We start from the raw sequence: 25,337 nt of genomic DNA on the forward strand, positions 1-25,337 counted from the left end.
TTTAAAATATATGTATTTAAGATATAACACACCCCTCTAGTTTCTTTATGAGGCTGCAGTTCGCTGTACTTAAGTTACAAGTCAGTAATCAACAATATTAGCACAAACACACGTTTGGGCCCTAGTGGCGTACCAAACCATATACCAATAAAGTGGTATAAGAAGCACGACTGAACTAGACAAGGCCTAGAGCATCTGCTGGGACCCCAAGGAACCACCCAAGGTAGTGACACAGGGAACCCACGGGGGCAGTGTGCAAAGTGTGAACACAGCCACGGGTTCCCGTTAACTTCTATGGGCAATGTCGCGGTTGGAAATTTAAAGATTAGAGACACTTAGAAATGAGTCAGGACCAAACCCTTTTGGACTTAGGAAGTTCTAGAGCTAGCACCCACGGGAGCACCGGAGTACTCGTGTTACCTCACCCAGGGACGCCGGGTGCATAGGTGTCTATTGGTATCGGGTCGCGTTGTCGATTTCAATGGGAGCTGGCGAGGAAGTGCTGCTGCCGTGAAGAGGAGAAGTGTCCGAAGCAATCCAAGCCTGGATCTAGGATGGAAGGAACCTGAAAGCAGAGGGGACAGAATCTGGGTCACTTACCAGTGTCCAAGGGCACGATAGACCAATGTCCACAGATGTCGAGTGCTTCAGGTGAGTTGACAGGGGTCTTGACTCTTCAGCCACGAGGTCCAGGAGGTGCCGATGACAACCAGGAGCTGGATTTGAGCTGTACCACAAAGTCTGTCGAGTGCTGCGGTGTCGGCAACCAGATTGGACCCAACAAGTCTTGGCAACGGCAAGTCACTTGGAATCAGAGAAAGGACGTTGGTTCAGACCAGCTAGGTCTGGGGGACTCACCCAGCAAGGGTAAGTTGGGGCACATCTGGAGCAACCAGAAAAGCCCAATCAAAAGAGGAGTTGCCTTCGTGGGGACCCACTAGCCAACAGTCTAGCGATTGCAAAGGAGCCTCAAGCGGTCGCACTGGAAACTGGCCCACGGGTCACTCGTGGAGTGGAGGCCAGAAATCTTCAGTGCAGGAGGTGCTCAAGGCTAGGGCTACTTGGAGTCTAAAGCACAACTTCAAGGAAGACCAGGAAGATGATGGAGCTTCAAAAGATCACGGTGTCCAGGGGTCACAGTTCCACATCACCCACGATAGCCATGGGCCTCAGCTTTGCTGTGGACTCAGGGTAGCCTTGGTGAAGTCTGGAAATCCACCTCTGGGGATGCAGATACTTCGGCGTCCGGCGGGAGCTTCAGAATTGCAGACCAGACAGTTGCTTCTTGACCCCAAGGGAGATTTCTTCAGTCTTCTAGTTGAAGTAGAACGTCGAAGGTCCAGGATATATATTGCAGAGTTTTGTCCAGGGTAATCTAAAGTCGCAAGGACTGGGTTCCCATACTTATACTAAGTTTGGGGGTTGGACATACGCTAGGGACCCACCTATTGAAGGGTTTGGAAAGAGGGGTGGATACACCCATTTCCTTTGTCCAGTTTCGCGCCAGAGCAGGGGCAGGTAGCCCCTGCAACCAGTTTGAACTGGACTATGCACAGGGACACCAAGTGTGCCCCCAGTGCAGGACTTCAAAGCACCAGAGAGTGCTCCCGCCCAGCCCCAATACATATCTGCCTGTCTGGGGAGGTGGTTACACCTCCCTGGGACAGGAAACCTATTTTCCAGGCCTCCCCTGCTGGAGTTTCGGTCAGCAGCAGGAGGCCATACCCGTGTCTGTGGCAGTGGCATCCATTTTGTGATGCCAGGGCTGTAGAAAGTCCTATCGGGTTAGACCAGTGTGAACATGTCTCTCCCTCTAGAAGGGTGGAATGCTACCCCCGCCGCCAGAACTGGCAGGGGGGTAATATTCCAAAGCGTTTGACACCAAACACAACAGGTTTCCGTGCAGCCATCCCAAAGTTAGCATTTACCGCAAGGTTATAATGCACTTAAGAGTATATGGTCAGGCTGCACCACAAACAGCATCAGAGGAGGTACTCAGAACGCTGCAGAGGGGCTCTGCTCATGCAGGGGCACCCTCTCACATAAAAACCAAGCACTCTGCCTTCAGGATTGTTAAGGCCTGCCATAGGAGTGACTTATAGGTTTTACATGTGTGTGCAATGGTAGTGATATAGGTAGCCTATACCACTGTGAGGGGTGCAAGCACCACCTTACCCAGGCTGCAGTAGCAGACCTGAGGTGTCATTTTGGAGTGCTTCCCAGGGGTGGTAAAATACATGCTTCAGCCTCTGAGGTACCTCTGCACTAGGTACATAGTATACCATATACTAGGGGCTTATAAGGCACTCCGGAATCCAATTAGAAATGTACCTAATGCACATGGAAACGATTTTAGAGAGGAAGCAGCTTGGCTGGGGTCCTGATTAGCAGGGCCACAGCCAGACCAAGGTCGAAAAACAGTGCAACACCAGCAAAAAGTGGGGGTATCCATGTGAAACAGATCCTACTCTCCTACAATGCATTTTCCCTATCACAGTAGAAGGAATAGTAAGTGGTGTAACCTGTATGTAAACAGGAAAGGCTCAAAGGTACCTCTGGTGTGGAGATATCACTGTGCTGTTTTACATAGTGTGCTAATGTCTCACTTGCACAGTCTCACGTACATAGTATGCTATGTCTCACTTGCCAGGAAGAAACGTGGAGAATATAAACTACTGCCACTTTGTTTGAGGATTTAAACAACTTCAATTCTCTCAAAATGTAGAGAATTACATTGTATAAATACCACATCTACTTATCACACTGTTTCTTCTGTAATGCACAGGACTGGCATCCATTAAACACAAAAACGAAACCGGAACCCTTTTCACAAAGTTACATCTCATGCAGATCATTTCACTCATCATGAATCATCCAACAAAGACATTTACAGAAAGGATCACACTTGCTTCACACTCACCTAAACACTTTTGTGATCTCATGCAGGAGAATGAGGAAAAAAACAGATCCCAGGGGAGTTTCCCCTAATTAGAGTGCCTGGCCATTAGTGAGCCACTCTACGGTCCCCTACACGCTGGATCAAAGACTTGCCATCCAAGGTTTTAGCAAGTAGGTCAACCATAATATAGGAGTAAAACTTTACAAAGAATAGTGATCTGCGGAATAATGTGGGAAGCTTCCTAGCCTCATTCTTTGCTGTCATGGTGTAAAATCCATTCTACTGCTAAGACGCAAGAGAATTTTGGAGATTGGAAAACAAATCCAACGTTAGGAAAATTCAACAAGCAACGTCAAACATATCTGAAGAAGCTTGGGAAAAGCACCTGGGTACTATGTCAAGGGTCACAGACACAGCAATTGGCTTAGAAGGAGAAGAAATGTGTAATTATACAAGGGAAAACGTGCCAATAGAGATCCATCTTAAAACTGTGGAGAAAACTATTAGGATTAGCCACCAGGATGGTGCCCCGGGGCCAAGTGGTCTTCCCCAAGCACTTTAAAAGGAAAACCCTCATGATTGGGCAAAAATACTGACAATATTATTTAAATATATCCTGCTGAGCAAAGAAATTCCAGATAATTGGAGGGGCTCAATTCTGGCCCCGATTAATAAAGCTGGACATACCACGGACCCCGCCAATTATCGACTAATAGAGTTAATAGACTGTGAGGAAAGTTGTTTTCCAAATGTCTGTTGGCAGACCTAACGTCCTGGGTGGTCTCCAAAAATCTGCTACCAAGAAATCAGACTGGGTTCATTAAACGCATGGGTACTATTTTTAATATTCAAATGCTAGCACTTACAACTGAATTGGCGAGGCGTCGATCTCTGAATTTACACTTGTGTTTTATTGATTTTCGATCTGCCTTTGGCACGGTGCAGAGGAACATTCCCTGGATAAGCTATTGAAATTGGGAATTTCACCTAAACTCCTTAGAGTGATTCAATTGCTGTACATGAACACTTGGACAAGAGTAAGGTTGGGCCAAAGCACAACCATTTAAAAAATTTTTTAACAATGAATGGTTTAAAACAAGGTTGTGACTTGACCTCAATCTTGTTCAATCTGTTTCTTGCTGACATTTCTTCAGTTTTGAATAGGATTAACTCACACTTTCCGTTGGTGGCTGGCTTCAAGGTCTCCCACCTTTTGTATGCCGACGACATTGTTCTGCTGAGCTACACAAAGGTGGGGCTGCAGCGGTTAATTAGTGAAACTGCTTTGTATGCCTCATCCCATGGGTTAAATTTCAACTTCTTAAATAAGACAAAAACCATGCTAGTGCCAAGAGGTATAGCAGCTCACGCAATACTCAGCATAGCAGGGTCTGTGCTGGAATTGGTTTTAGAGTATAAATACTTGGGTGTCATATTAGACGTGAGGTGGTCATTTAAAAACCAATGTGCTGCACTACAGAGAAGGAATAATTCTTTAATTGCAGCGTTTGCTGCCCTCCGGAATAGCTTAAAAGGGCTGCCCCTCATGCCACTGTTACAAGTTATGTCGGCTAAACATGTTCCATATCTGACACACGGTGTGGAGATTCTAAGAGGGAAGAATGATAACATCATAGATAAGCTTGTGACAAGAACCTAGGGTCGCCTGTTCAATCTTCCTCAGCAGGCATCGCCATCCCAAATTCGATTTGCGTTTGAGCTTAAAAGACAGAATTTAAACAGCCTATGGGCATATTTGAAATTCTGCCACAAACTTAGAAATGATAATAATGCTACACTTATGACAGTGGTTTGGGAGGCTAAAAGGGATAAAAGAAACAAGCAGGCCCATGGATATTTCAATCTGGCTTTAGCTATGTTTAAGGTAGAACAACTGTGGGCCTTACCCCTCTCTCATGCGGCATTTAACAGAGTCATCAATGGGTGTAGTAAAAAAAAATCTTCACTATTGGACAGAGAGGCGTTGTCGAAAAGATCCCATGCGTGGATAGTAACTGCATCATATGGCAAGCTATCCCCACAGAATTATCTAGGGGACCTGAATGGTCTAAATGCTAAGTTGAGGCTCTTGAGACTCCGGCTTGGCAGTTTTCAATTTTGCAGTGACGCACCATCTTGGAAAAAGCTAAGTAGTGAAAGGTCATGCCGCCTATGCAATTACAAGAGAGAAGACATTTGCCATATAGTTTGTAGTTGCCCAGCGTTAATAGTTGAATGCAGGAGTCTGTTAAGGTAGGATTTTAATCGACAAACTATACAAACATGCCGTCAAGCAGTTATAGCCCGCTTGCAGGGAGACGTTTTACAATTTACTGGCAGATTCATAAAGTTCGTAGATACAGCTTTGGATGAAACTGCTTAATAGTGTCCAGTAAAGAGCTTTCATCGTTTTATTCTATTAATTCACAAAAGACAAAAAAACATCCTGCAGGTTAGAGAAATCAGTAATTTAGAAGGGCAAGTGTCCCTTAGACAAGTGGCGTGATGTTCCCAACATATGAGTAATTGTAATATCGTGAAATAATTAGGGTTTAGCACTGGCAACCCTTGTGAGGATAATAATGGGCAGGTTGAAAAACTAAATTTAGCATGTGGTAGGTACATTCAGAAATTCTAGGTGTCAAAAATAATACATCTAGGACCCTCTGTACGACACACATCAGGACTGGTTAGATTTACAATGTACAGCAAGTGAGTAATGAATAGATCATATGGGGTATTTTAGACAAGAGGAATCAGTAGGTAGACCAAGTTACCAGCAATGTACGTTTGGGTTTTAATGTTTTTATTTGATCAATTGAGTATTCTCATTGCGGGACTAATCCTAATTTTTATCATGCTTGTTTTAAAAGAATGGTTCAATAATGGTAATCCGTGTGAAATGTGTATAAATGTGTTTCACTGTAAGTTTTTATTCACTGAACAATACATTTTTGCTGTAAATGAACTTAGGTATGCTTATGATGAACCCTACTCGATGTTTCTCACGATGCTTGTAATCCATTAACGTACTGGAGGAAGTTCCGCGAGGAGGCCACAGGAGGGTACTAGACTACAACTAATGTGAATGCTGCAAGGGGAGAGGGAGCGTCCAAATAACAAACTTTCATTTTGGCGAAGACTCTTAAACGTCTTGCAATAGAACTGTGTTGCTAGTTGGCCGAACATATTGGCAGCTCAATGATCCTCTTCCCAGATCTGTTGGTCTGTGCCACTCGCCACAATATGCACTCATCTGGGGTGGGAGGAGGCAGGGAATCCCACTGGCTCAGAGAAATGAGTACTCTTCTTTCCAACTATGACGTCATGGAGCCTGTGCTTCCCCCAGAAGGACCCCGCTTTGCAGGACTCTGTAGTGCGCCACTGTTTTGAGAGACAGTACTATAGCACTAGAGCTCCTCAGCTGGAACCTTCCACATATTGACACAAACACTGAGAAGCACTGGGGCTTATTTACAAGTCCCTTTCGCGGCTGGTGCGTCACTTTTACACGGTAAAAAGGGGCATATCAGCAACACCCGGCGATAATTATCGCTCAGCGCTCTTAGCGTGCGGATAATTATCGCCGGGTAACGTGGATTTTTATCGCTGAGTTAGCGTGCTATTAGCAACGCTCATCTCCTCAGCGATAAAAATCCTCACGCTAACTGCCTAACGTGAGATTAGCGATAATCTCACGCAATGTGGCGTTAGCTTGCTGATAGAGACTCACAAACTTAGCCATGATATCCACCCTCCATAGGATATCATGGCTAAGTCAGTCCTGAAGCAGGCGTAAGGAAGGTAGCGATAACAGGGGTTATCGCTACTTTTCCTGACGCTATGCTTCATAGCGTGGGGCTTGATGATAGGAGAAATGTCGCTTAGCGACATTTCTCCTGTCATGTTAGGTCAGGAACGCCCACTTTGCATCTCATTAGGGCGTAAAGCATCCCCATGCTAAAGCAAGGTTTCACGTGTTAGCGTGGCCTTGCTAATTAGGCGATAAAATTATCGCCGCTTTTCTGCCGAAAACAGCCGCAAAAGTGGCGATAATTTTTTGACGCCTGCTTGTAAATATGCCCCAAAGTGAGGTGCAGATGGTGCAGCACGTCACTTGTTAATTAGCCCTTTTGTCCCGAGGCACACCTTGGAACTTCCTCCTAGACGTTCCTACTCACATATAGTGTAAGTTGGCTGTAACACTTTCCCAGTCTTTCCTGTGTCCTGCTGCTGCTCTTAGAAGCCTACGGCTAGCCCACACCCTCCAGTCTCTGTGCAGAGCACTTTCACCATCCTAGTACAGACTCTCACCTCTGACCTGACTCAGTGTGTACTCTTTCACTCACCTGGGAGAGGGACCCTTACAGTTATATTTAGTATATTTCCGTGCGCACCTCATTTTAAAGAAGTATGTCATTTGGTGACAAAGACAAATGAAACATGCAAATAAGACAGATAATTAAAGAGACAATGTCCACTTGTACCTATCAACTCCTTTACAAGATCATAGTTTAAATGCTCTCTTCATATAAAAACACTTGACCGTGGTTTAACCCCTTCCCCGCTCATGACGGAACCGCTCCGTCATGAGCCACGGTTGCCGTGTGCTCATGACAGAGCGGTTCCGTCATGCCACGACCGTTGGCGGCCGCTCCGCCCACGCGGCGCTGTTTCCCCGCCTGTGCGGGGGGACAACGCAACTGGGCGGAGTCATGATGGAACCGCTCCGTCATGAGCACAGCTCAACCGTGGCTCATGACGGAGTGGCTCCGTCATGAGCACAGCGCCACCGCGCTGCCCCCCCGCACCCCCCAGCACTGCGGCGGAATTCCCGCCGCAGCGAAGGGGTTAAACAGCAACTTAGTAGTTGAGTCGCCCTTGCGCCTCACACTGTTCGAGTCATCCCTGCATCCTACTGCTGCTCTTGGAAACCTACAGCTAGCCCACACCATTATACTTCCATTTGTGGGGCCAGTATGCATCAGGGGCAGGGAGCACTTTCACCCCCCTAACACAGACTCTCACCTCTGACCTGGCGCAGTATGTTGTCTTTCTCTCGCCTGGGAGAGGGACCCTCACAATTATATTTAGGATATTTCAGTGCACACCTCATTTCAGAAAAAGAAACACTTCTTACGGTATAAATGTTTATTTGGAGACACAGAAAGAGGAGCCATACCAGTAATAGTTTAACAGATAAATGAAGAGGAAATGTCCATGTATCAACGCCTTTACAAGTTCATAGCTTAAAATCTCTCTTCATACAAAAACACTTGAATGTGGTTTAAACAACAACACGTGAGTATTTTGAAGAGTCACTAGAGACAATTAAACCCTGCGCAGATGAACATGGCTTCAGGTCACAGGATGTGGGCATATATGATGGTCGTAAGATGAAATAATACTTTTTTTTCTTCAGAATCGTACAGGTCAGGAAATCAGGATTCTCTTCTTCAATAGGCTATGCCGGAGTGTTGCGCTAAAGACACAAGCATCAATTAGTGAAGAGCTAGTTATAATGACAAGCGAACACCATCACAGCTTTATCATAACATATTTTTCTAACAAGAACATACAGCACATTAGTAAGCACAATAGTGTCACTTGAAAACAGAACCATTTAAAAGTGTTAGAAAAGGGACATGGCAATAAGTCAAAGATGGCGGATGCCTAAATCCGTGTCTACATATTTGAGTCCTAGCTCCCCCTTGCAGAGGGACTGACTGTGAGGCATTGGCAAGATGGAAACCCACAGTACAGAGGACTGGAGCTGAGGCGGGTTGTGGCATGGGGGAAAAAGTGATCAAGACTGCCTTGGGATGGCACTGGGAGGTACCTACCTTTCTGCCACCCTCTGCCAGAAGACCTGGAGAGTGGAGCTAAACTGAAGTAAGGCAGTGGACCAAGGATCTAGGCACCCCACTTCACTCTAATTGGAAATTTGGAGGGAGAGAGCCTTTATTAGCTGGAATCAAATACACTATGCATTCTGCCATAACCAGCTATCAGAATTTTGGGAGTTAATGCCCGCACAGGCGTGTCGTAAGAATATATGGGAACCGTTACAGATCTACCTCGGAGACCATCCGCTCGACCGAGTGGAGGCCCCCGCCATTAACGGTTAGGTGATACGTGGAGCTTGTTGGAATTATTTGTGATGGCATTGTTTGTGCAGTTGAGATACTTCATGAGCAGCGGCCAGAGAGATCCCTTCTCCCCCTCCCCCTCCTCCCCTTCCTTATTTACCTTCTATATTTTCTTTATATGTGCAGTTGGTTGGTCTCACACAGGAAATTTAAGCATGTTAAGTTTGCTATATGGATAACGGGACATTGCATTTCTTTCTGGACTTTCAAAATCAAAAGATTAACAAATACATCCGGTGAATACAAATGTGTACGAAGGACACTATCATGTCTCATCAATCTTTCCCTGCTTGCAATGGGTCATCGCTGTCGTGTGTATTCGATGAAAATGTATAAATAAAGGATTATACATTCTTTTTATGGTTTAAATGTTTTTATTTATTGCAATTCAGAAACAGCATACAATGTACTTGTCTTTTTAGAAACTTATGAGTTCCCTAAGGAAAGACATCCTCTACCACTGAATCTACTGAAAGACATTAACCAAATGATCCCATTCATCACTGTTGGGCCTGGGCCTCTCTGCAGGGTTGCTCCAATTATTTTTGCCTTCACCCCCTCCTTTTTCTAAATCCGTTTTTGTTTACTTTAGGACTCTGTGCACTTTACCACTGCTAACCAGTGCTAAAGTGCTTGTGATCTTCCCTTCAAACATGGCAATATTGGCCTACATTTAATTGGCACATTTAATTGAATTGTAAGCCCCTAGTAAATCATACTACATATACACAGGGTCTGTAAATGAAATGCTCCTAGTGTAGTGGGCCTGCAGCACACATTGTGCCACTCACTAAAGTAGCTTTTTAAAATACGTCTCTGGTCTGCCTCTGCTGCCTAAAGCACAGTTTTAAACTGCCATTTTAACCTGGCAAAATAAACCTTTTGTCAGGCCTACACCTTCCTTTTTAATACTTATAAGTCACCCCCAAGGAAGGGCCCTAAACACTCATCAGGGCAAGGCTTATTGCAGTTAAGAAGTAGGAAAAGGGTATTTAGGTTTTCCAAGATTTCTGAAGTTGATTTTCACTGTTGTAAGGCCTACCTCACCCAATGACTAATACTGGGTTAGTCATTACATTTAATAGTGCAAACTTAATATTGAGAGCTGATAGAGATATGTAGTTTGCACTCAAACAAATTGTAATTTAGAATTCTCTGAAAATGCCACTTTAAGTTACAACACAGAGTTTGATCCAGTGCAGGAGGATGGGTCCGGAATCCTATGAATAATAAGAACATTGTTATTATTAATATTATTAAATTTGTAAGGCGCGACAGCTACTCAAAAAGGGTTTCCCGGCATAGGAGCAGATCAGAAGAGTGTATAGCAGCTTGTAAGGTTACTGGTTGAAAAGTCAAGTCTTAAGGGATTTGCGAAAAAGTGTGTAGACCGTTTTGTTCCGGATGGCTGTGGGAAGTGCATTCCATAGTAGGGTATCGAGATGTGCAGACGATCTGCCTCTCATCTGAGATAATTTAATTCTTGGCACAGAAAATTTCTCTTGTCCGGAAGAGCGGAGGCACCGGGATGGTATATAAGAGCTGACCAGAGACTGCAGATATTGAGGGGCAGTTGTATTCTTGATTTTGAACATATAGCTTAGGGCTTTGAACTTGATTCTGTACTCCACCCTGAGCCAATGTAGGCCCCGCAGATGACTAGAAACAGAGGTAGTGCTAGGGACCCTGCAGAGTAGTTTTGCCGCAGAGTTCTGCACCATCTGCAGTCTGCGAGTCACTTCCTTGTTAGATCCAAGGTAGAGAATGTTTCTGTAGTCCAGTCTTGAGGTGATAAGAGCCTGGACTACAGTTTCTTTGAGTAGACTCGGGCAACATCCAGATGATCTTTTTCAGCCACTTCAGGATGGTAAAACAGGTGGAGGTTACCTTGACTGCCTGATGGTGCATAGTAAGCGAGTCTTCAATGATGACACCTAGGTTGTGGACTTGACTGGAGGCTCGAGGAAGTGTTCCCATTTCGCTGGGCCAGTGTTGTGGACCCCAGAGATCTTTATTTTTGCCAAGGATCAGGACCTCCGTCTTCTTTCCGTTGAGCTTAAGGTAGTTTGCCTGCATCTATGATGCAATTTAACCCAGGCCAAGCTGAAGGAGGGATAACCCGGCCATACTCTCCATGGAGAGAGAGAAGATGATTTGAGAATCGTCCGCGTAGGAGAACAGAGACAACCCAACCTCTTCCGCGACATCGGCTAAGGGTCTCACATACAACACCCAACCACCATAGATTTACTGAATTCTTTCATATTATATATATATTCACTTAAAAAACCATAGGTTTCACACACGTTATAGTTAGGAATTAGCATTTAAAAAACCTTGCAAATTCACTGAAAAAACCATAGGTTTCACACATGTTATAAATAGCTGGACATTTCACTCGTAAAAAACCATTGAAATTTGCCCGTTATAGTTAGTTCAGCTAACTATAACTCGCGCGACCGCAATCCACTGCTGATGACGTCATATATTACATCACTGTATTCCCTAAGATACTGTTAATAAGTCAGTTATACAATTAATTTTACAAAAAAAAACATCCATTTAGACACTTATTTACCCATTTATTCTTCCATTAACCTTTAGATATACATATATAAAAAATATTTAGTTTTCAGACAGACACATATTCACTGGATGATGTCATGAAATGTCATCAGTGATGTCATGAGTGATGTCACTGACCATGTCATGAGTGATGTAATCAGTGAATTTGCAAGGGTTTTTAAATGCTAATTCCTAACTATAACGTGTGTGAAACCTATGGTTTTCTAAGTGAATTTGCAAGGTATTTTAAATGCTAATTCCTAACTATAACGTGTGTGAAACCTATGTTTTTTGAGTGAATTTGTAAGGTTCTTTAAATGCTAATTTATGTATGTATTATTATATTTTTTATATATTTATTTTACAATAAACTACCTATGTATACAGTTATAGATTGACTGTATCCTGTAATATGGAATGGCTCAGCTCTTTTTTTTTAATGTGGATAAAGTTGAACAGCATAGTTAATATCTTCTATAAACTTATAAACAGTTTAAAATGGTTTTTTTTTTTAAGGGTTTTTCACGGTGCGCACACGGTGCGCGCACCCCGCGATTTTTTGAAAAAAAATAAAATGTTTTTTTTACCCTTTGGGGTCCTTCAGGGACCCCCTGACAAAGGCTAAGGGGTCAGGAACTCTCTACCCTGCCCCCTTTTCACGTTCTCGACCTTTCTTTTTCACTGTCACACACAAAATGGCGTCCGACACTTCCTGATTTCGACCGATTGGAATGTTGACTGACATCTAACCACCAATCAGAATTAAGCTTGCGGACATCTGGTGCGCGGCCGTGCGCGCACGGTGCGTGCATATAGATATTTATGTACTTTTAACTGCAATTTTCTCAGGAACTACTGAACAGATTGACACCATATATGCAAAAGGCACATGCCTGACCTCAGGACTACCTCTTTGCCAAATTTCAAGTAATTCTGTTCAGCCGTTCGGGCTGTACCTTCGACTAAAGGTCTTATGGGAAAATGCATGGGGAAAACGCGTTTTGGGACCCCCCTTTTTTCTCAGCCCCCGCTTAACGAATCACCCCGAGACTTTCAGGGTAGGAGCTGAGCGGAGCGCCCCATTAGTTTTGAGAATTTCACGAAGATAAGTCAACCGGCTCCAAAGTTATTCAAAATAGAATTTTCAGATTTCCTATGGGAACTCGGTCCTGACTATAACTATCTACTGGCGACCGCCAGTAGATAATATATATATATATCTATATAGTACCTATTGGCGGTCACCAGTAGGTAGTTATAGTTAGAACCTAGTTTCCATAGGAAAAGCATTTTTTGATTTGCTAATAACTTTGGCGTCGTTTGATGAATCGTTGTGAAATTATCCCCCCAAAAATTCTATCCAGGGCAGCTCCTATACTGAAAGTTTAGGGGTGATTCGTCAAGTGGGGCCTGAGATAAAATGAGGTCCCAAAACGCGTTTTCCCCATGTTAATTTCCATTGGAAATTTTGCGACAAGCTACAGCCCGAACTACTGAACGCAATTACCCCAAATTTGGCAAAAAGGTAGTGCGTGAGTCAGAAAGCAACCTTTTTTTAAATGGTGTAAATCCGTTCAGTAGTTGCAGAGAAATTAGAAAAATAAAACCTTCGATATCTGGGCAGAACCTAAGTGCCGTGCACGAGCTTCACTGTGATTGGCTGCCAACACTCCAAACAGGAAGTGTTGGCAGCCATCTTGTGACTCGGTAGAAGCGAGTCTCCAGAAAACAGAGAAACAAAGATATAAAACAAGAGAAGGGGGCAGTGTAGAATCACCCTGACCCCCTAGGCATGCTGGTGGGGTCCCAAAAGGACTCCAGGGCCCAAAAAAGCATTTTTAATAAAAAAAAATATTCGGCGCAATTAGCGCTGGGATCGCGGGTTCCCGCATTTTATTTTAATGAGGTCCCTAGGTGGGTAGGTCCTGGGGGCATATGTTAAAAAATAATAGCGGGGTTTGCTGGGGCTGCGGGGGCCCACTGTGGTCCCCGCAGCTCCGGGGCTTCAGTCATGTTGGGAGGGGTGTTGCGCGACCCCCCTCTTGGAGCCCTGCATGTGCTTATAACTTTGGCATCGTTTGACGAAGGTTTACGAAATTATCCAAAAAGTTTCTCTTTTTTGATCAGCTCCTATATTGAAAGTTTGGGGGTTATTGGTCTGGAGGGGGTTGAGAAAAAAGGGGGTCACAAAACATGTTTTCTCCATGCAATTTCCATAAAAATTTTAGAGAACACTACAGGTGAAACTGCTGAACGGAATTACGCCAAATTTACCAGGGAGAAAGGTGATGGTTCAGAAAGCACGCTTTTGTTTAAATGGTGTATATCCATTCAGTAGTTTTTGGGAAATATCACATTTTACAGATATTGACATTTGAGAATTCTGACATCTGATTGGCTGAGGAGTTACGAGCACGAGCTTGCGGCTGATTGGCTGTGAACTGTAGAAACTAGGACGCTTTGGCAGCCATTTTGTGATTCAGTCCGTCAGCTCACATCTGTCTGTGTAGAAGCCATCGGTTTCGTAGTTTTACCTCTGTGAGGCAACACTGGTATCTCTGTGTGTGTGAGATACCCTTTTCACGCTGCCTCTCCCTACATCAGCAGGTAGTGGCTATGCCTTTACAAGCCAGTGCGTCGGCTCGGAGCTCTGTGAGTCAGTCTGTCGGCACAATCCGCTACACTACCGAAACACCACTGCACTACCCTAAATCCTAAAACACTATTTCCAGCACGAACCTTGAAACACTACACAAAGACACTGCACTACTCTAAATCCTAAAACACTACCAGCAGCACAATCCACTACAGTACACAAACACCACTGTAGTACCCTAAACCATAAAACAGTGCCAGTCCGTCGGCTCGCAGCTGTGCGTCTGCCGGGTCCGCAGCTGTACATGCGCGAGTCAGTCCGTTAGGTCATAGGTGTGTGTCTGCTAGCAGGACAGTTGGCCCGTTGCTGTCCCTTTGCAAGTTAGACCCGAGCTCTCCCTCTGCGAGCCAGCACGCTGCTGTGGGTTTGGAAGCGGACGGCCCGTAGCTCTCCTTGTGCGAGGAGAACCCACGGGCCACCGCTCTACCTCTGTGAGCCTGCCCGACGGCCCGCAGGTCTCCCTGTTGTAGCCGGATCGCTGTCAGTCTGCGAACCGATTTTGGGATTATAAGGCGGCTCTAAAATGAGCCCTTGTGTTTATTAGTTGGAGCTACATAGAGTGCAGATGCACAGCTTCAGGTTATGCAGAAAAACTCGATTTCCCTGATCTGTGAAGTTTACTCCATCACTTCTGTAGATATGAGCCATATCAAAACATATGTTGTTGTTGTAGATGGACCCCATTCTATGGTCTCTGAGGTATGCAGACACAGCTTTGTTAACATTCTTCCTTGATTTTTCAATCTGAAGACAAAATTGGTTTCACCATTTCCACTTCTTTCTTTGGCATATATTGGAATATACAAAGACAGTTTGAGGGAAAAGCAACATCAGTTGTCTAAAGGTGTCCTTCATAAGCATTTCCAAACCTATGCAAGTCAATGTGCCTAGGTCGTTTCCACCACAGTGCAAAATCATGAGGTCAGGGTGTTGGAGAAGCAAACAGGATTTAACCAAAGGCAACAATTGGTGCCACTTCAATCCTCTCTGTGCAAACCATTTAATGTCCACATTTTGTAAACCTAGGTCTAAGTCAATATGTCTCTGTTCTGCATACCTCTTGCACCAGAAAACATAGCTATGTCCTACGATCCACACTAGCATTTTGAAGGTATGTCTGTAGCTTATGCAATCCTTTCATAGAATAAGAGATATGTTTAAAGATGGGGAACTACTTTGTTTCCTATACAAAACGATAACTGATTGGGAGATGAAAAGCATTGTTTTTTAAAAGTAGGGTGCACATTCGTTTTGTGGAAAAAGCATCTTTGTGATTGGTTAAGAAAAAGCATTTTAAACGTGGAAGACATATCATAGGATAAAATTTGCTCAACTCAACCACACCTGCTACTTGTATTTGGAAGGCACTGTTCGAACTTAAAACAATTGTGAACCTTTAACCTGCACGTGCCGTTAAATGTTGGAGAAAATGGTGCAAAAAAATATTGTTAGGTTAAAAAAAATTGATGAACTTTTAACCTGCATGTGTTGTAGAATGTTCTAGAAAGTGTGTTGACAGAATAGTTGCACTTCTGACTTCTATGTGACCTTCAATATTAAAAAAACTGTTTATATGGAACATTAAAAAATAACCAATAGAGAGAAGTTTTGCAATCTAAAAGAATCAAGGAACTATTCTAATTTGTTCTTTACATGTATTTATGTGTGGAGCAACAAAATTACAGACACAACAGCACCAGGAACAAGCAGGGAGTGGAGGGACGGTGGAGATGGGCACAATGACACACATGCACAATTAAGTAAAGCACAACTACAGACAAACCATGGCCAAAATGAAACACACCAACAAGGAGCACAAGTCACACAACCCGCCAACATCACACCAATGAACAAGCACAGAAGTGAAAACCACAGTGCCTGAAAGAGAGAAGGGTGAACAAAACCTCGTATGAAGGGACATCTCACACACAATGCAGCACACACACATAGGAAGCAAAGCACACCAACATCCAACACAATGTTGTCCAAACACAAACATTCGCACAATCGAACACAGGACACAAATGCACTCGCCTGTGGTGGATAAACGTCCAAAAGTGCCAGTACAAAACAGGCACATGAGAACGCATAATTACAAACCCACAGTCCGGATGGGGTAGCAATTCACGTATGGCAGGCAGCCGAGAGTCTGTGACACACACATTGGCATACAAATGAAGACACAACACATTTGGAGACAAGTGAAAATGTGGAAACTTTATTAAAAAAAGTGTGTGTCAGTACGGCCAAGATTAGTGCCACAATGTGCAGACAAATGCAGCAGCATGCCTGAATGAGGAACATAGGAAAACGTCCATGTTCACCTCGGGGTAGTCCATCACCAACACACATCAGTGTCAAGCAGCGTTGGTTGTCTGCGCCTCGGACATGAGTCGACGCCAATGCAGCCATGTCCACTGTCGTCTTGGGACATGTGACCAGATGCACAACGTGCAATGATGCGGCGGGACACGTGCAATGTGGCACATCGAGTCGTATTTGTAGGTACCTTGTCACTCGTCCATGAACGCAAGTGCAGCTGCGTAAGCCACTATCTCTAATGAGTGATGGTTGGCCACAATATTTGACATGTCGTCGACGTAATCCATCAGCTGACCGGGACAGATGTGCTGACTCCAACCACTGTACCCAATATGCAGCAAAGCAGAATCGGGGAGTGTGTCAATTTGCTCACTGCATACTACGACACGTGCAATCTCCCAGGCCCAGTTCCCAACATGCCAAACATCCATGCATGCCATAAACGGGCATCAGCAGGACACTCATGGTCGTGGGCCAACAGGGGTCGCACACATCCATCGTAATCTATGTCAGCTACCCACACGTTGGAGAGGCACACGTCCATGCATCACTCGGATAGGCTTGTGCGACATTGCAACACAGGTTGAACGCAGGTGACGTCCGCAATGCGGAAGCTCAGCCGGAAAGTGATCCGCAGCACTGCCAAAGGCAGTGCACCCAGGACATGCAGCAGACGTGTACGGTATAGGTGGATGTGAATAGAGTCGACCATGTGTTCGGGATGCCCCGCCATTGCGTCAGTGGCTCTCCTTGTAGCTGCACTGGCTTTCCGTTTGTCAGTCTTGTGGATGAAATGGCACCGCTTGGTGCAATGAGCCGGGTCTGTGTGCAATGAGTGCAGGGCAGGGTTGTGGTGGGAGTACGTGTGAAGGCCCTTTCACGCACGCTAACTACGATGAAGGACTTTTGAGTGTGGGATGTGTACTCGTTGTTCTCAAATCGGGCAGTGCGTAGTGTGGGAGACGGATGCAAATATTATCGTATGTGTCAGGGGGGCTGGCCACTTGCAAGTTCCTTCTCAGCGCAAGATAGCTCAGCCAAAGAACCTTTCATCCCTACAGTAACTCCTCCAGCTGCATTTATACAAGATGTGTACAGAGGCCGGTCGTGGATGTTGTGGGATGTCTGCGACCCTGGTCATCAAGGATGAGGATGAAATGCCCAGCACGTGGCACATGGGCGGGTTCACTGTGTGTTACGTTGCCAAACAGTGGCTCCTCCCTCTCACGAGCCCCCTCACTTTTGTGAGCTGCGCTGTTGTATCCCGTGCACTCCTACGTCACACCATTGTAAAGCCTATTCGCTTATGTACTGCGGCATTCCTACCACACCGTGTCACTGCCCTTTTGAGGTGGTGCATGCTACTTTACAAAATCAACTGCTGCAGCCCCTGTGGCGGCCACACCAGAAGACCGAGACACACTTACCGCACTTCCTGCACACAGACATGTCCGAGACACCCCGTTCCCCTTGCCGGATAAGCACACCCCTGTGCTGACCCGTGTATGCTGGACCAGCACACGCCGCTTGTGCATGCAGGAGGATGCATGCGTAGCTACATGTCTAGGCTTACTGCCAATGCTGAGGTGACATGGTACCGTCCGCTGAAGATAGCACACTGTGATGTTGCAGGGCCCGTGCCTATTATGCTAACACAATGACCACATGGACACACTTGCTCAGATGGGGGTTCGGGGCCGTTGGCGGTCCTGGGGTTGTTGAGATGAGTGTTGTGGCCCTCATGGGTATCCGTTTATCATGCTCATTGACTGTATGGCACCTGTGGGTGTTCCGGTGTGGCTCTTGGCTGTGTTTCCTTTCATGCTGCAGGTAGTCGTCCTGCTTAACACCAGCAGCAAGCAGGTGTAAAATCCCTGGTGCTAACGTGGCTTATCGCCGGAATTTGTTTTGCATCGCAGTTTTGCCTTTCGTTGTGAAAGTTGTGATGTGGTTTTTTCCAGTACAAAAAAATAAACAAACTGGGCAGTGTATCCCGTCAAGATCCAGCACCTGACCCACTATTCCCAATCAATATAAATACAATGAGATACCTTCATTGATTTTGTGTGTACACTGTAAATGCACCCACTACCACAGTGCAATTCAATACAGGATTTTAGTATTTAGAATAAATCGCAAAGGTGCACCTCGTGTGTTTTTGCACAGGAACGCCTACTCTGCATCTCATTATCAGCACTTTAATGCAACTAAAGTTGAGATAAATCTAACACACTATTCAGAAGCTGGTGCAAACTATAGACATCACCAGTATTCCCCTGATAACTGCCCCAAAATTTAACACCATTGTGGACACCACCAAATAACAGTAATAAGAACGAGAAAGAGTCATACAGCACTTAAGTAACAACCAAAAACGTTATTGAAATGTAACAAACTCAACACAAAACAACAAGGCGGAAGACTCCTGTCGGGTCCATCAATGTCGACGACACAGCCTGGAAAACAAAGCACAAAATAAGGACGTCTGTAATGCGCATATCAAAGGAGACACAGAGAAAGAGAGAAGGAAAAAAAGCCAGAGAGCAAAAGAGAGGGAAGGAAAGGAAGGGAGTGAGAAAGGGAGAGAGAGTGAGAGAGATAGATGGAAAGGAAGGGAGTGAAAGAGAGTGAAGAGAGGGAAGTGTGAGAGAGAGACACACACACCTGTACATCCATGACCAAATAGTTACCTGCTGCCACCGGAGTGTCTACCAGTGGGCACTCCCCGTGCCCGTGAAAGCTCCAGGGCCCGGTCCCGCCACTATGGCTTGGTGCACATTATGTGGATTCGCTCCACGGCCCAGCAGATCCCACACATGTCACTGAGTCCTGAGTCATCAATGGCGGAGACCACATCAGCTTCTGGTGCCGCTAACCCTGTGCAACGCAAGTCATCGCAACATGGTGGTAGGCCTCTGACGGCCATACAACTTAGGGTGCGACTAACCCTGTGCAACTCAATTCCGCACCACGTTGTAGCAGGCCCCTGACGGCCACATCATCTTTGGGTGGTACTAACCCTGTACAACTCAAGTCCGCACCATGTGGTGGTAGGCCCGTGACAGCCATACAGCTCAGGGTGCGACTGACCTTCTGCGCAACTTTTCATGGACTCTTCATGATTCAGACCCGTGGAGCGTCCACCATCCAGTCACCACCGGCAATAAAGGACGTGACGTTGTCGATATATTATATTTGCGTGGTCACATGGCATGTGACACATGTGCTGGATGGGTGAGGTGTGTGTGCAAACCTGCCGTCAGGGAGTGGCCATGACATGTTGACAACTAGACCACTGACCTGCACACCAACAGCGAGTACGCCTGCTACAGGTAGCTATGTGGGGCCAACGTTGGAACATAATCAGAGTGGCGTGGAGTGGCGTACGACGGAACAGGGCAGGGATAGCCACAATGACTCTGGGCGTGGTTCAGTACATGTCCGGGCAAGGAAGTGACTAATGCGTCTGTCCCCATTGTAGTGTTTACGGCACCAGAAACACAGTAGGCTATGTAGCATACTGTGACTGGCATCCCATTAGATGAGCATCACTGATGTAAGGTGAATAAATGTCTCTACATTCTTCCACATATTCACACATAAATTAGGTAAGACATAACACAGCAGTGCGTCACTGGATGTTTTTTGCACATCCAGTGGAGTTTAGCAGCTGGAGCAGTAGAGGGACAAGACAAGCACACTTCACAATATGGGCTTGTGGAGGGTGAACCAGAGTCCATCCGGGGATGACAGGTACAGCGGAACTGGAAGGGTACAGTCCCCAGTGAGGTCGCCGTGTCATTGGTCATAGAAGAGGATATGGCAGGCCATGTCGCGGCCCAGGGTGAGTGCATCAGAGTGTAACGTGGGACAATGGAAGGTCGTGGGGCCATGTGTGGCAGCAAGGATTAACAGGCCAGGTAGCAGAAATGAATGGTTGTGCCTTCTTCTGATCTCAAACCCATCCACGTCCTCGTCCTCGTATGTGTGCACTGCCCCACCTGTGGGTTTTTCTGTATCAGCTGTGGGACTGTGTGCCTCTGACACATGAGTGGACAAAGGTGGATTGTTTTCCACACTGTGTGCCACTGACACATCGGTGGATGGTTATGGACTGTCTTCCACACTGTGTGCCACTGATACTTCAGGGAGTGCAGTGAATATGCCTGCCGCACTGTGAGGCACTAACACACCAGGGGGCAGAGATGTGAAAGGTGTGGGGGCAGCAGCATTCATCTGCGCCATGCCTTGTGGCAGAAATGCCATGATGAGGATCTGAAGGGCATGGTAGATCCCAGCTACATTTCACGTTCAGCGGTGGGTGCCATCCTTTACGCCTCCATCCACAGCATGTCCTCCATGAGCCTCTGCATGTGTGGCTGGTCACAGCATTTTAAAAACCTTAGAAATTCACTGAAAAAACCATAGGTTTCAGACATGTTATAGTTAGAAATTAGCATTTAAAAAACCTTAGAAATTCACTGAAAAAACCATAGGTTTCAGACATGTTATTGTTGGTTGGACATTTCACTCGTACAAAACCATAGAATTTCCCCTGTTATAGTTAATTCAGCTAGCTATAACTCCTGCACCGTCACATATTACATCATTCATGACATGGTCAGTGACATCACTGATGACATCACTGATGACCTCTCAAATGACATCACTGATGACATCACTGATGATATCATCCACGTGAAAATCTGATGCACCTCCTCACACTCTAATATAACCTTTGATGCATCCACTCTAAAATATAGAGTATCATTTTCAAAACCATTGACACACCAATACCAGTTACTAAATACACACTCACTGATTCCAAGGTCTAGACACACATCCACTCATTCACCCATACAGCTCTCATACATTCAGTCACTCTTGAATACAACACTATTATATGCCCTCATACATCTATACAGAGACTCACACACTGCCACTCACACATTAAGTTATTCACACACCTAGTCAGTCATGCAAACAATCAATCACACTCCAATTTACTCACCTATAGTTATACACACACCACCTTACATATTTATACAGATACTAACGCATACTTAGTCTCTTATGTAATCACTGATACAAGTCCACACTCATCCATGCAGCCACTCTCACAATCACTGACTCTCATGTATAGTTATTTATATACTTCAACTCTCACATACACTGGATTTTACATATGTAGTTACTTGCTCATGTACCACTGAGACATCCATTCAGTTACCAACAGACTCATACACACACTTACCCACCCATACAGCTGTTTCCACATGTACCTTTGAACCCATACACCCAGTGAATCAACCACTCACACATCTATGCACAGAATCAGACACCTCTCACCCACCCACACACTCACTCACTCTCCCATACAAATACTCAGACAACCAATCAATAACCCACAGAGACACATATGTGGCTACTGAGCAACCCATGCAGCAGGTTACACAATAACAGACAGACTGATACAGACATTCACACAGTTCAGTCACTAACCCATGCATTCAGTAAGACACATGTAATCACTCATTTATACAATCAGTCACGTACCTTATAAATCCTTTATACAGACACGTATACACCCACTCATTTATCAATACAGCTTGGCATATATCTAAAACAAATTTAAACTTTACAGAAACACACAGGCACTGGATGATGTCATCAGTGATGACATCAGTGATGTCATTTGAGATGTCATCAGTGATGTCATCAGTGATGCCACTGACCATGTCATGAATGATGTAATATGTGACGTCATCAGCAGTGCATTGCGTGTGCGCGAGGTATAGTTAGCTGAACTAACTATAAAAGGGGAATATCTATGGTTTTGTACGAGTGAAATGTCCAACCAACTATAACATGTCTGAAATCTATGGTGTTTCAGTTTATTTCTAAGGTTTTTAAATGCTAATTTCTAACTATAACGTGTCTGAAACCTATGTTTTTTCAGTGAATATATATATTATATATATATATATATATATATATATATATATATATATATATATATATAGAAGAAAAGGTTGCCCCCCTGAGAAGCGCACTATCACATGTTCTCGAAAAATGTGAAAGCGGACTCTGTTGTCAATGGCATTGAAAGTGAGTTAATTTTGAAAAAGACTTGTGTTTAACAGCGACCCACATGGGGAATACGGAGACTCCCATTCCCATAATGCTTTGCAATTGTACGCCTCACATGAGATTCTTACTTAATATGAATACGGCATTGTTGGAGGGGAAAAATTGGGAGCAATGCTGCTGTTTGTCACATGATGCCTTTGATAAAGAACTTTTCAGTTCGAAACACGTCAGGGAATACTTTACCGGTGATGCTCTTGGTACCGAATCTGCTTTCTTTTGGAGAATCGAGAACCTGTGATAGTGCGCTTCGCAGGGGCGCAACCTTTTCTTCTAATATATATATATATATATATATATATATATATATATATATATATATATATATATATATATATATATATATATATATATATATATATATATATATATATATAAATAGTACAGTCTCCACACTCTCACGAAGTTTCTGCTTCCACTCGTGAAAAAAGGAGAAACGGACCCTCACGGCTCAGGCAGGAAGATTTTATTTCATTTAACTCCCTCTGCGACGCGTTTCGAGCACTGAGTGCCCTTGATCACACACAGGGTATTACATCCGCCATTGTTTTTAACCAGTTGCATCATACATCACGTGACCATCACCCAATAAACATAGTAGAGATACTTCGCTTCTCACATCAAGTATTATTACGAGGTAGGTGTTTGTAACATTCATGAGCTAAAACAAACTTAAATGCATTTATGACCTGTTATTTTAGACTGCGTAAAATGCAGTGTTGTAAAATTCATTTTTACAGTGGATAATATAAATATAATAAATACATAGAAATATCGCTAAGAACATTTTCCGTATAAAAATATATATATATATTTTTTTATATAAAAAAAAAATATAAAACCACTTAAAACTACAATGTAGGGCATAGTCACTTGTAAACATTCTTATTATATATGTAAACAAATCAATTGTGCAAAATAGTTCAAATGTACAAACTTTCGCAAATTATGTGACTGCCCCTTTCATATTTTTCATGCATGAGTTTGTTTCCTTTTCCACATTGGATTTTATATCAACATTAATGCTTGACACCTTTAACCTCATAAATCTATCTGTTGTAGCGAGATCAACTTTCTAGTTTTATATTTGTGTTGCTTTTCCTGACTAATCTCAAAAAATTGTGGGGTATTTACTGTGTAATCAAAAAAAGAAAAAAAACCTTATTGATACACATCCCTCACCATTTGATACCAACTACCATCTCTCTGCAGAAAAAAGCAAAAAATTAAAAAAAGAAGTGTATGTGAATTGTGACTGTTTGCAATATAACTAAACATATAAGGTGAAAAAAGATTATTTTTATGAACGGGAAGTACTAATCTGATATCAGGAATTCCAAAGCTTCCAAAGAAAAAACTTAGAAGAAGAAGTGAAGGTAGTGAGATAAAAAGCACTTATTCCTTAAACTTACAGAATCCAATCATCTGAATATTCATCCATTTGTCTTAGGTAGCTACACCAATCTTCATGTTATGTATAGTTTATAAAAAATTGTACATATCTTCAGTAGTGTTTAACCCATTTGGATTTTTGCTGTCCAGTTCTAATATCATGCGTGTTTCCAACTTCCTTAGAAGTTTTTCTCTGTTGCCTCCCCTTCGTAAGGGACCTACTGCCTTGATGACATAGTATGATAGACAGTTCAAATCATTGTTATGAACTGATCTGAAATGTCTAGCGACCGGGTATGCACCATCATTATTTACAATGGCTCTGAGATGCTGCAAGATTCTGACGTGCACCTGCAGCTTGGTGCTACCCACATAGCGTAAGCCGCAAGTGCACGTCAGAACATACACAGCATACTCCGTCTTGCAACTATAACTACCCTCAATTGCAACTGGAGCATCAGAGAAGGGAGTTGTATAGTGTGTAGTATTCGTGCCAAATTTACAGGCGCGGCATGATGGACATTTAAAAAAACCTGTTTTGGGTTTCAGCCATGTAGTTACCACACTGAGTTCAGGACTTGTTTTTACTAACTCAGTTCTCATAGATCGGGATTTTCTATATGTAATGGTAGGTAATTCAGGTAATCTACTGCCCAGAACACCATCTGTCAAAATAATGGGCCAGTTCTTTTTGATAATTGCTTTTACTCTTCTTTCTTGTTTGCTAAATGTGGTGATGAAGCGTGGACATTCATCATCATTGTTAGCAATAGGTTCTTTGGGGGCTAGTAGCGATTCTCTAGATCTTTCATCTGTCTTCTTGAGTGCTCTATTGAGGGTGGAATCACTATATCCTCTTTCTCTCAATCGCCCTATCATGTCTTCTGAGCATTTTGTATATTCCTGTTGGGAACTACAAATACGTTTAAGTCTTAGTAGTTCACCAAACGGGATGCTTTCAATAAGGTGTTTGGGATGTTTACTGCTCGCATGAAGTATACTATTGCCAGCAGTCGGTTTTCTAAATAGTGTGGTTTCCAATGTACAGTTACTAATTGATACTTGTACATCTAAGAAATCTACTTTATTTCTGCTGATGTTAGAAGTAAAATTAAGATTGCTGGAGTTGTTGTTGATTGTCCTAACAAATTCCTGTGCGCTTACTTCATCTCCATCCCATACACAAAAAACGTCATCAATAAATCTA

General features: G+C 44.0%; 1 protein-coding gene across 2 annotated transcripts in view; it reads right to left on the reverse strand.

Moving 5' to 3' along the window:
- Positions 1 to 8,035: 8,035 nt before the first annotated feature.
- Positions 8,036 to 25,337, reverse strand: part of LOC146833911 (complement factor H-like) — a 601,647-nt gene continuing 584,345 nt past the window's right edge. For both annotated transcript variants that reach the window (XM_085601821.1, XM_085601820.1), the window contains one exon: positions 8,036 to 8,381. In XM_085601821.1, the coding sequence (XP_085457947.1) occupies positions 8,364 to 8,381 (18 nt within the window). In that variant the 3' untranslated portion in view covers positions 8,036 to 8,363. The remainder of the gene's footprint in view (positions 8,382 to 25,337) is intronic.

This window comes from Triturus cristatus, chromosome 4_2, assembly GCF_964204655.1.
Source record: "Triturus cristatus chromosome 4_2, aTriCri1.1, whole genome shotgun sequence".
NCBI lineage: Eukaryota > Metazoa > Chordata > Amphibia > Caudata > Salamandridae > Triturus > Triturus cristatus.